General features: G+C 36.6%; 1 protein-coding gene across 10 annotated transcripts in view; it reads right to left on the bottom strand.

The window, feature by feature from the left end:
* The window catches only part of CFAP20DC (CFAP20 domain containing), a 219,565-nt gene that overhangs the window by 100,263 nt on the left and 106,813 nt on the right, over window positions 1–12,489 (bottom strand). For 9 of the 10 annotated variants that reach the window (XM_059663097.1, XM_059663098.1, XM_059663100.1 and 6 more), the window contains one exon: window positions 1,526–1,690. In XM_059663097.1, coding sequence (XP_059519080.1) covers window positions 1,526–1,690 — 165 coding nt within the window. Of the gene's footprint in view, window positions 1–1,525; window positions 1,691–12,489 lie in introns of those variants that run through there. The other variant, XM_059663107.1, reaches the window with a different exon arrangement.

The following is a 12,489-nucleotide window of genomic DNA, read 5'->3' as shown; positions in this document are numbered from 1 at the left end:
AGAACCATGTCTTTGATGCACTATCTCAACCCTCTTCCCTAATTCCCCTCCACTCCCAATAAGGCTCACTTTGGAAGTAGAAAATGTTTCTCTGTGTCAAATATCCAGGCATCCAGGTCACTATTTATTTATGTTTTCTGACTGGCCTCTTTTGTAATTTGAGTCTGCAGCACCTAGCCCGGTAAATGGCACATGCTGTGTTAGAAGCTAGGGAAATAGAAGAATGAGGAAGTCATACTTTATTGGGGTATGCAGACATATGAAAAAGTATTGCAAAAAAAAAAGAAAGTAAGAAAAGGGGAAAAGTCATGGAAAGAGGAGAACAATGCTTGTTAGAGTTAGGAAAGGCTGCATAGAAGAGGTGGCCTTTGAGTTGGGTCTACAACAGTGGTTCCCAACGTGGGGCACACATCCTACAGGAGGGTAATTTGATTTTTAAGGGGTCAAGTCGAGAATGAGTTATTAACAGTGAATGTTTTGCATTTCTTATGGTTCTAGGGACCTCATATACAGTATATAAATATATATTGTGACATATTTATGCATTTCAGTTCTTTATTATATGTTTTGAAACTTTATTTGCTATTTTTTCATATCACTTCATATTATTATTTTTTAACATCTTAGTGATTTCTTCCTCAGTATTTCAACTGTCCTTTCATTCTTTTATTTTTTTCTTTCATGGATGCCATGTTCTTTGGAAGCTTGTTTAGACCAAGTTAATGGCCTTGTAGGCTTCCTCCACGTGAACAGGAGTTCATTTTTTGAATAAGAATTATATGTCACAGGGGGACATCAGGATTTTAGAGATGCTTAGGTAGGGCATGGCCAAAAAAAGGTTGGGAGCCACTGGTGTAGAAAGGTAAATGGGAGTTTTTCCAAGCAGAAAGGCAAGCTTTGAAGCCAGTTTAGGCCAACAAAACAGCAATCCCCAAATATAAACATGTGAAAGCCCACAGAGTGATCAGGAGATCACACATGGGGAGTGAGGGAAAGGTGTCTGGAAAGAAAACTGTGCTGTAGGCTTGGGATAGGGGAGGCTGGCTTTGTGTGCATTCCCAAGGGTCTTTTCACATTGTTTTCTAAGAGAGTTGGAAAGGCATTTAATTTAAAAAGTCTTTAATTAGAGTGACAGGATCATATTTCTGTTTCTATTATCAGAAAGAGAGTTCTTACAGCAATGTGGAGATTAACTGGGAGGCTAAGATGAGTGACATTGGGGACCAGAACAATGAATGAAAAACAAGACAGAATAGACAGATTCAAGAGATGTTTAGGAGGTATAAATGGCAGCATGTAGGAAAAGGAGAGGAATAATTGAGGATGTTTTGATTTATTATGTAAAAATTCCAGGAAAATTTTAGTTGCTAAAAAGAAGTTTAAGATAATATTTCACTGACAAGAGTCAATGCTGAAGTGTAGTATTTAACTTCAAGCTACAAAGATTAATTGCAAGGTTGTTTTTTCCCTTTTCTTTTGGTCTTACAAATAATTATGCTTGTAATTTAGGTGCCTAAGTGCATACCTGATTGTGCTGAGCTTAGAGGATGACCTCCGAGTTTTATTACAGTTTGGCGGAGCTTGGCCATGTTTAGCAGCTGTGTGACTTGTGGGACATCTGCCGTCAGTTGGCAGCTCCGTGGAATAATGTCTGTAGGCTCATCTGTTGGGAAAGGTACACCATATCCAGCTGGAAATAAAGGCAAACATTCAATCCCCAAATGTAAGCTATTTCTGCCAAATGGACAGATCTTATAAATGAAACCAATTAAAGTAAATCATTTTAGAATATGATTTCGGATGCATTGTTCAACCTTACATCCTTGGCTTTCTCATCTATAAAATGAGCCTGATAATTTTATTGCTTATTTTCTAGGACTGTACAAGGATTAAACGAGAGAGTATGTAACATATGGAGTAGGTTCAGAGACTTGTGCAATAAGTAAGAGCATTCACTGGAAATAGCTTATATTTGTTTTTAATACTAGAATATACCTTGAGAGAAGTGCTACTTAGGTATACTTCATTGAAGGTTTCTGGGATTTCTCTGGCTTATTTATACGAGATCAGTAAGTACAATGACGTTACTGAATAAGCACAACAGCTATTTATGAACAAATTAAAATTTTCACTTTTTATTTTGAAATAATTTTAGATCTATAGAAAAGTTATCAAAATAGTACAGAGTTCCTATATGCCTTTACTCCCCTAATGTTAAGAAGAAAATAAAGAATAAATCTTATCTTTGAATATTTTCAAATGAAAAGTTATTATAATTAATATAGTATTTTTATTATAATTTGTATTCCTAATGAGATTTGATGTTGTTCATATATATTTATATGACTATGTAAATTTTAGTTTTAGTAAATTTTCTGATCATATTCTTAATCTATTTTACTATTAGAACATTTTTCTCATTAATTTGTATGACCTTTTATATGGCAAAGATATTAAGCCTTGTCATATGTAGCAAATAGGAATTAAATTGCTCTTAGTATTCAAAAAAGCAATTTTACTACATGTATCAAAAGCCTTTAAAATGTACATGCCATTTTACTCAGTAATTTCACTTTATGAATCTATCCTAAAGTAAAAAAAATAAAAGACTCGGACAAAGGTCTATGTCAATATATGTTTATAATTTCTGAAAAATAAACAGCTTGGATTTCCAGTAGAGTCACAAGAAACTGTATTTATGAAGATGGCTTAATGATATGGGAAAGACTCAAGATAAAAAGTTAAATGCCCTGGTGAGATGACTCAGTTGATTGGCATGTTATTCTGTATACTAAAAGGTTGCAGGTTCGATTCCTGGTCAGGGTACATACCAGAGTGAGCAATCAATGTTTCTCTCATATCCCCCCTTTTCTCTCTCCTTTCCCCTCTCTCTCAAATCAATAAAAACCTATCCTCAGGTGAAGATTTAAAAGAAGTTAAATGAAAATTATATATATAAAACTGTCTCAACTGTAGAAAATCAATAAAGTGTATAAATGGCAAAAGGACAAGGAAATATACCAACATGTAAAATAAGTTTTGGTGGTTAGCTTAGGTATAGTTTTTATTTTCTTCTTTATATAAATCTTAGAATATAGTGCAAAAATTTGTTTATAAATATGTGAATGTGAGTAGTAAGAAAAATTCAACCAATCATCCCTCAAAAACCATCCTATGTAAGTGTAAACAATAACCATGTTAATGCAGGCAATCTGAATCTTACAGGAACGTGGTTGACATGCAAATCAGATTTCATATTAAAAGGCTCAAATCCCCTCAGTGTCACCTTCTCTTTCTATATATCTACTCTCTCTTTGTACCCAGAACTGTTTCACTACTTATTGGATTATTATTTGAGAAAAACTCTGCAGTATAAAACCACCAATAAAAGGAGAGATAAAAAACCTATTGGTTTATTAATTTAATATAAAGGCTAATCATTAAGACCATTTAATTTAGCAACTACTGACCCTCAAACTTTCTTTGAGACTTTATAGAGAACACATGGAAAGGGGCTTTAGTCTCATTTTTGTGAAACCACACTATGCCCTGGTGGTTGGATGTTCTGATAGACCGAAGTGGAAGTTAACTCATCTCCCCACCACCCACCTCACCACTAACCACCCCCACCATGTTCAAGTCCTAGGTCATTTCATTTTTTAGCATTTCTAGCTTAATTTAAAAATAAGAATTCTTAAAAGAGCATAGATAATGCAATAAAAATGAAACAGTGCTATGCTGTGAATAAATAGAGGGCATGATCTGTCTGCATTCATTCATTTACTCATTCAACAAACACTTATTGAGCCTCTATTCTGTGTCAAACACTCTCATGCAGTGGCTGGGAATATAGTGATGACTCAGAGTGACTCTGTCCTGGCCTTCCTGAAGCTTACACCTAGCAGAGAATATGAAACTAATTATAGGTAAATAACTATTTAATTATAGTTCTGTCAAGTGCTCTGAAGGAAAAGTACAAGGTGTTATGAAAGAGGTAATGGGATATCTACCAGTATAGGGTGTCACTGAAAGTCTTGGATAAAGACACATTTAACCTGAGTCAAAGGATAAGTAGAAAATGGCCTGGTGAAATGGGATGGGAGTGGTCATTCAGATGAAGGGAACAGAGCCTTTGAAGACTGAAGGCAAAAGGACTCTGGTTCATTCTAGGAACTGAAAGAAAGACAATTCTGCCAAAGTGCTGCCAGCATGGAAGAGAATGGAGGGATAATCCCACTGTATATTTAGTGCTGCATCTGGTTCAAAGAGGATGCTCAATAAGTGGTCATGGACAAAAGCCCCTTAATAACAGCTGACCCAGATGAAACACAGCTGCCAAGTCCTCTTTGGTTGTTCTTTGCCCAGCTACATCTTGAAAAGCAGGACTCCATACACATTTTATTGGGATATCACAACTTTCTCCCTACATGGCAAATAACAAATCAAGCCGGCAATCAGATATTATGGGGCCAGGGCCTGTCTGCATTGTCCTTCTGGAATAGATTGTGTTTCCAGACTGCTTGATTAATGCCTGAAAAATGACATAGTTGAGTTTAAACTGCTTTTGTTAAAATACTTTTAGATTTTAACAAATCTGAAAGAACATAATGTTGGCTGAAATGGTCAGCTCAGAATGACAAAATGGTACATGAAAGGGAAGGCTATGAGAAAGCTGCCAGATTTGCTCATGGAGTATCCAAACACAACCAGATGGTGGTTTTTTTTTTTTTTTTTATGTCTTTGCTCCCAGTATAAGTCAATGTATCATTAGTAAAAGGCGAAAGATTTATGCGATCTGAAGAGAAACCAGAGTATCAATGTATCATTAGGATGTTTCAGTAACCTTGTAACCCTGTTTGCCATAAAGTCACCAGAAAATGAACCATTCTGTAGGTGTTTAATAACTTTGATGAGTATCTTAACTAGCTTTAAAAATTAAGTCATCAATTTTAATACATATGTAAGTACTTTATACATTAAAAACCATCTCACTTGTAAAATAGGGAGATTGAGAAATCTGTTTTGGTCATAGTTTCTCCTAATTCATATAGTTTAAATAAGGACTAATTTTATAGTAGTTCACTGGTCCCATATTCAATTATATTCATCTATTAATATGGGGATAGCCTGCAGTGTCTAGCACAGTGCCTTATTTATATAAAATCTCACCTCTCTGAAACACCAGGGAGAGAAAAGCAGAAAACACAAAAGTCTCTAACTGCCAAAATATTTGTGTTAGTTTGTTCAGCCTGTTATATCAGAATATGGTAGGCTGAGTGGCTTATAAGCAACAGAAATTAATTCCTCACATTCTGGAGGCTGAGAAGTCCAAGATCAAGGGACCAGCAGATTGGTGTCTGGGGAGTGTCCTATTCCTGATTCAGAGATGACCATCTTCTTGCTATACCTTCACATGGCAGACAGGGTGAGGGGAGATCTCTGGAGCCTCATTTATAAGGACACTAATCCTATTAAAGAGGGCTCCACCCTCATGACCTAATCACTGACAAAAGGCCCTACCTCCAAATACTGTCACTTTGGGGATTAAGTGTCAACATATGAATTTTAGGGGTTATAAACACTTAGTCTATGAAAATATTGACACAAAGTCAGTATAGTTTTTGTTTGTTCATTCATTCACTTGCGATATAACTGTTAGATTTTTCTCTAGGCCTGGCATGGATTCAAATCCCAGCCTTTATGAAGTCTACTGTATACTGGGGAAGATATTATGCATTATACTATAGGGGTTAACAGTAACAGGAGCAAGGGGTCCTGAGTTCACATTCTAGCTCCACCACCTATTAACTGTGTGGCTTTGGCAGAGTAGTTTACCTTGTTGTGTCCGACTCTCCTTATCTCTAAAACATGGATATAAAAATACTTACCTCATATGGTTATTGTGATGATTAAATGTGTTAATGTATATAAGGGGCTAAGAATAGTCCCTGTTTACATAAGTGTTTATTATTAACTAGAGGCCCGATGCATGAAATTTGTGTAAGGGGCTCAAGCCCTCGCAGCCCCTCGCAGCCTTGGTCAGCCCTCACAGCCCAGGCTTCGCCTGGAAGGTCGTCCAGACGGTTGTTCTGCTATTTGGTCTAATTAGCATATTAGCTCTATTATATAGGATAAGAGACAAATACTTATGTAAAATTTTTCATTACAATGTTGACAAAATCACCACATCTTAGTATGTGATAAAAGGTCTTAATATTTAAAGGGATAAATAAACCTGGATTATAACCAAAACTTAGCTATCCTGAGTGAATCATACCCTTAGAGTTTTTAAAGAACTAATTTATTGAGGAGAAATTCACATTCACATAAAATTAAGCATTTTAAAGTGAATGATTCAGTGACATTTAGCAAACTCACAATGGTGGGCAACCACCACCTCTATATACCTCCAAAACATTTCTATCATTCCAAAGTAAAATCCCACATCCACTAAGCAGCTACTGCCATGCCCTCGAGCCCTCAGTCCCTGACAACCACAAATCTGAATTCTATCTCTACAGATTTATCTACTCTGGACATTTGGTGTCTGCATGTATACTACATATCACATTTTGTTTATCCAATCATCGTTTAATAAACATTTGGGTTGTTTCCACATTCTGGCTATTATGAATAATGCTGCTATTAACATACATGTACATGTATCTGTTTACCCTTCTTTTTAGTATATACCGTGCAGTGGAATTGCAGGGTCATATGGTAATTTATGCTTATGTTTTTTAGGAACTACAGCAACTGTTTTCACAGCAAGTGAACCATTTTGTGTTCCCATTAGCAATGTGCAAGGGTTCCAGTTTCTCCATACCCTTGCCAACACTTATTTTCCATTAAAAATCACTATAGTCATCCCAGTGAGTGTAAAGAGGTGTCTCATTGTGGTTTTAATTTGCATTTCCTTAATGACTAATGATGCCAAGCATTTTTTCATGTGTTTGCCAGTCATTTATATATCGCCTTTGGAAAAATGTTTATTCAAGTCCTTTGACCATATTTTAATTGGGTTGTGTGTCTTTTTGTTGAATTATTAGAGTCAGTTACATATTCCAGATACCAGATTACATCAGAATATACATTCCCTGTATGTAGAACCAGAATATATATCCTATCTTGCAAATATTTTTCTCCCACTTTGTAGGCTTTTCAATTTGATAGCTTCCTTTGATGCACTAAAGTTTTTAACTTTTAAAGTCCAATTTATCTATTTAAAAATGTTTGTTGCTGTGCCTGTGGTATCAGTCATATTTAGGAATCCTTGGCCAAACTGAAGATCCTGAAGATTTAGCTCTATTTTTTTCCTATTAGTTCTTATACAGGGGGAGGGGAAGCAAAAGTAGATTTACAATTGTGAGTACATGAAACACAGAGTTTATTCTTGTATTATTCTTGATTAATTATTGTATTATTTGAATTACAACTGTAGACCTACTTTTGCTCACTCTCATATTTAGGTCACTGATCCATTTTGAATTAATTTTTACATGTGGTGTGAGGTAGGGGTCCAGCCTCATTCTTTTGCATGTGGTTGTTCAACTGCCCCAGACCCACTGTTGAAGACTGTTTTCTCCCCATTGAATGTTCTTGGCATCCTTACCAAAATCACATGTATGGGTTCATTTCTGGGCTCAATTCTATCCCATTGGTCTATATGTCTATCCTAATTGTATTATAATGTTTTGATTACTGTAACTCTCAGGTAAATTTTGAAATTTGAAAGTGTGAATGCTCCAACTTTGCTATTCTTTTTCAAGATTATTTTTGGCAATTTGAGTCCCTTTGAAGTTCTTTATGAATTTGAAGATCAGCTTTTCCATTTCTGCAAAAAAGGTGATTGAAATTTTGAGGGAGATTGTATTGAATTTTTAGATCCCTTTAGGTAATACTGACATTTTCACAAAATTGTCTTGCAATCCATGAACATGGAATGTCTTTCCATTTATATGGATTATCTTTACTTTATTTTAGCAATGTTTCACAGTTTTCAGTGAAGTTTTTCACCCCCTTGTTTAAACTTATTCCTCAATATTTAGTTATTTTGGATGCTGTTATAAATAGAACTGTTATCCTTAGAGTTTTTGAGATATGAAGTTCTATCATAAATATTTTATAATATTTAATTATAAAATTGATATTTTAATTGAATAATTGTGTCTGGATATACAGATATTCATGACCCATATTTGTGGGATCTATTATTGGCTGCTGGGCACCTCTGCAATGCTGAGATTTTATCCCCTTTCTTGTCCTACAGTAGTTTGTTAGGCAAGGGCATTTTGAGTTCAGTTCTCCTGTAGGAAGGAGTAGGAATGAAGCTATAAACTGATGAGATTGGGTCTGATGTGCACTCACCTGACCTGGAGATAGAGAGGTAGGAAAACACCCAACAATGTTAATTATTAAAAACAGTAAACCATTCTAGTTATTAAGAAAAGTAAACTGTGTACTGTTGGGGAAGGAAGAGTCAGTCAGAGGGTTGGCCTCGAGTTTCACCTGTGACCTCAACAACACAAGATGCCTCATAACTAATGGGCCTGGTTTTCCTCCCATGTGTAATTAAGACATTGGATTAGATGACCTCTAAGACTCTTCTCGGCTCATTGAGTCTGTTAATGCAAGACATCAGTGATTCTAGTTTTTTCTGTGGCCTTTGAAGGGATAATTTTCTTCACATTGCTTGACACTCAATAAAAGTTTATTGAATACAGACAGTAAATGAATAACTGAATGAACAAACAATTGGCCAACCCTACTTCATTAATTCATCAAACATTTATGACAGGTTACTGGTGTCAGGTCATGTGGAAGAGATAAAAATATGGAGACCCAACCCATTCCCTCAAGGGTCTCTCAGAATGAAATTATACTTTTAATCATTCTCTTCTTGCATCTCTAAACACAGAACACAAACTTCCCAGTACTGATACTTCAGAAAGAATATTGAATTGGGGAGTTAGGAGACCTGTAAAGTCATTATTGCATAGCATACATCTATGCTTAATGGACAATCACTTGCTCTTTCCTGACTTCTCTTTTCTCTCCTCTTTCTCTTATCTATCTACACATATTCTGTTTTGTTTTGTTTTTAAATGCAGAACAATGCAAGTTAGTCAATAATTCAGTCATGCAAATACCTAAAAATGCCACTCCATGCCCCTCAGGAACCATAAAAGTAATAAACTAAGTTAAATCAGCTGCTGTAATACTTGTCCAGCATAAGTCATTCCTCCGGGAAAGTGAAAAATTAGTTAATTGCTATTTTAAGGTTCCAGTAATTCACTTTCCATTATATTCACTATATAAACAGAACAACAAAGGATTAGGCAGCACTTTCAAGCTTGAGTTAGTTTAAAATGGTAGAAGTTTATGGGGGGAAAAATGGGACATATGTAATACTTTCAACAATAAATATTTTTTTAAATGGTAGAAGTTTAAATAAACCAAAGGAAAACACAGTACTGAGCTCAAACAAGCATTTAATACAATATTTACTTATTGAATCCCAGAATGGAATGCAAGAAACAAGTAAAAAATCTCCCTGTTGTAAAAGTCTCAACACTATGACTAACTAATCTGTCTCTGCAGAAGAAAAAGACTCTTCCTTCAGACAGAAAGACAAAGAGATATCCATTATTAATTGTAATATAGACATCATAAACACAGCTGGTCACCACATCCTGGCATTCTTATTTCATGACATCTCTTGTATCTTTCCTTTTTAAATTTCCTCTTCCTCCTATCCTCCCATGAGAGGCAGTACACTGTATAATTAGGAGCATAAACTCAAGTTCTACTGCCAATGTTCAAATCCTGCTTCTATTACTTCTATAGCTGTGTGACTTTGGGCACATTATCTGACTTCTCTATACCTTAGCTTCCCTATTGTAAAATGAGGGTAATAGTAACAACCGCCCCACACGGTTGTTGTGAGCATTTAATTAAGTCCAAATATATTACGCGCTTACAACAGCCACTGCTGCCACCACCACCACCACCACCACCACCAACAGCATCATCATCAACACTGTTATCACTTCTGCTCCCATGTGTAATTAAGACCTTGGATTAGATGACCTCTAAGACTCTTCTCTGCTCATTGAGTCTGTTAATGCAAGACATCAGTGATTCTAGTTTTTTCTGACCAGGGACACTCACTGTACCCCATACTATGTTATCCTTTGCCCTCTTTTATCTAATTGTCCTCAGAATGAACTTTTGTAGTATTAACTTTTCTAGTGTCTATAATTCCACAGTGAACTCTGAGGGCAGGAACTTTGCCCTTCATCTTTGTCACCCCAAATCTGTAGCCTAGTGATGCAACAATATATTACTTCATACCTCTCACCCCTGTCATGAACCCTACTGAACTCCCTGTTCTTCTGACACATTAGATCCACTCATGATGTCATATAACACATGCCCTTTGCTCCCCTCCACCTGGCTCCCAACCCACCCCAGGCTATCTCTTCTAAATCTTCTGGCATTTACTTCTATATCCTATATAATAAAAGGGTAATATGCAAATTGATCTTAACGGCAGAATGACCAGAACGACTGCTGGACCAATCACTATGAGGCGCACTGACCACCTCTTGATCCCTTTCCCCCCCGCAGGCAGGCTCCAATCACCTGATGGCCACCTGCGGTGGGGGCGGGGCTGGCCAGCGGGCGGGAACAGCCCACCTCTCAGTCCCTTCTCCCCCACTGTTAGGCACTGATCACCCGATGGCGATGGTGTATGGGGAACCAGGGATGGGTGGTGGCAGGGGGCGGGGCTGGCTGCAGGCAGCTGGGGAAGATGGCCCTGATCGCAGGCCAGGCCTAGGGACCATACCTGTGCATGAATTTCGTGTGCAGGGCCTCTATAAATAGTAGCCTTATACTAACATTTCTGCAGTTAACAATTTTAGATAATATCTCTGACTTCCTATTTTGGAAAAAAGATTTAGCACCCCACCTTCCTTTGCCACATCCTCCCAATATGATTTTTTCTTAATTTTGGGATGCTATTAGTGTTTTACATTATTAGGATTATGTAAAAAAGCTGTGCTAATACACACCTATTAGAATGAAAAAACCCAAAACACTGACAATACCAAATGCAGGCAAGGATATGGAGCAACAGAAATTCTCATTCAATGCTGCTGGGAATGCAAAATGGTACAGCCACTTTGGAAGACACTTTGGCAGTTTCTTATGGAACTAAACATACTCTTACCATACAAACCGGCAACTGTGTTATTCGGTAATTACCCAAATGAGTTGAAATTTTATGTCCACACAAAAATCTGCACAAGAATATTTATAGCAGCTTCATTCTTAGTTGCCAAAACTTGGAAGCAGGCAATATGTCCTTCAGTAAATGACTGGATAAATAAACTGTGGTGCATCCAGACAATGGGGGTGGTTATTATTCAGTGCTAAAATAAAACAAGCTATAAAGCCAAAAAAACAACAACAAACATGCAGGAATCTTAAATGCATATTACCAAGTGAAAGAAGTCGACCTGAAGGCTACATGATGCATGGTCCCAAATACGTGACATTCTGAAAAAGGCAGAACTATGGAGACAGTGAAAAGATCCATGGTTGCCGGACAGTAGCTGGGAGGCAGGGATGAACAGGAAGAACACAGAAGGCTTTCAGGGCAGTGAAAGTATTCTGAATGATATGATAGGGGTGCATACATGTAATCACTCACTTAAAGTTCTGATGTAAACTATGGGCTTCAGGTGATAATGATGTGTTAATGTATGCTCAACAACTGTAACAAAGACACCACTTTGGTATGGGTGGTCATAGTTCAGGTGATTGTGGATGTGTGGGCAAAAGGAGCATATTGAAACTCTCCGCACTTGCCATGCAATTTTGCTGTGAATCTAGAACTTCTCAAAAAAAAATAAAGCCTATTAAAGAAAAAGTTTAATAGACTGAGCCACACGACAGACTATGATTCCTTCTCTTTCACTGTATGGCGTTTTGTTTTCCTTGGAGTTGATCACTGCTTTGTCATCGAGTTTCTACATTCGTAACAGTAATCCTTCCCAGACCCCTCACTAGCACTGTAAAATCACAGCAGCATCAGTATTCCTCGATATTTTCAGTTGTGTGATTTTATTTTCCAGGTTCAAACACATCATATTCTATCAGATACATACTTTTCCTGGAGACTTTCCTTCTAAAACCTCAATTTTTCTGCTAAAATCTGGACTGACTATTCTCTGGATGTACTGCACATGTGTGTCATCCTTTGAATTCCTTTAACCATAACTACAGAAATTCCCTTTGCTTTTTTCCTGCATGAAATCCTCTGTTTCTTGGGTCTCATATATGCCTTTTTCTTAATTAACTTCTTAATTTTTCTGGAGAGTATCTTCCAGATCTTTTCTGAGAAGGCATATAAATAAATAAATTTTTGAAATCTTGCATATCTGCAAATATCTTTTTTCTGTACTCATTTAATTGATAAACTGA

This window comes from Myotis daubentonii, chromosome 14 (assembly GCF_963259705.1).
Source record: "Myotis daubentonii chromosome 14, mMyoDau2.1, whole genome shotgun sequence".
Lineage (NCBI taxonomy): Eukaryota > Metazoa > Chordata > Mammalia > Chiroptera > Vespertilionidae > Myotis > Myotis daubentonii.
This window is presented reverse-complemented; position numbering and strand designations above follow the sequence as displayed.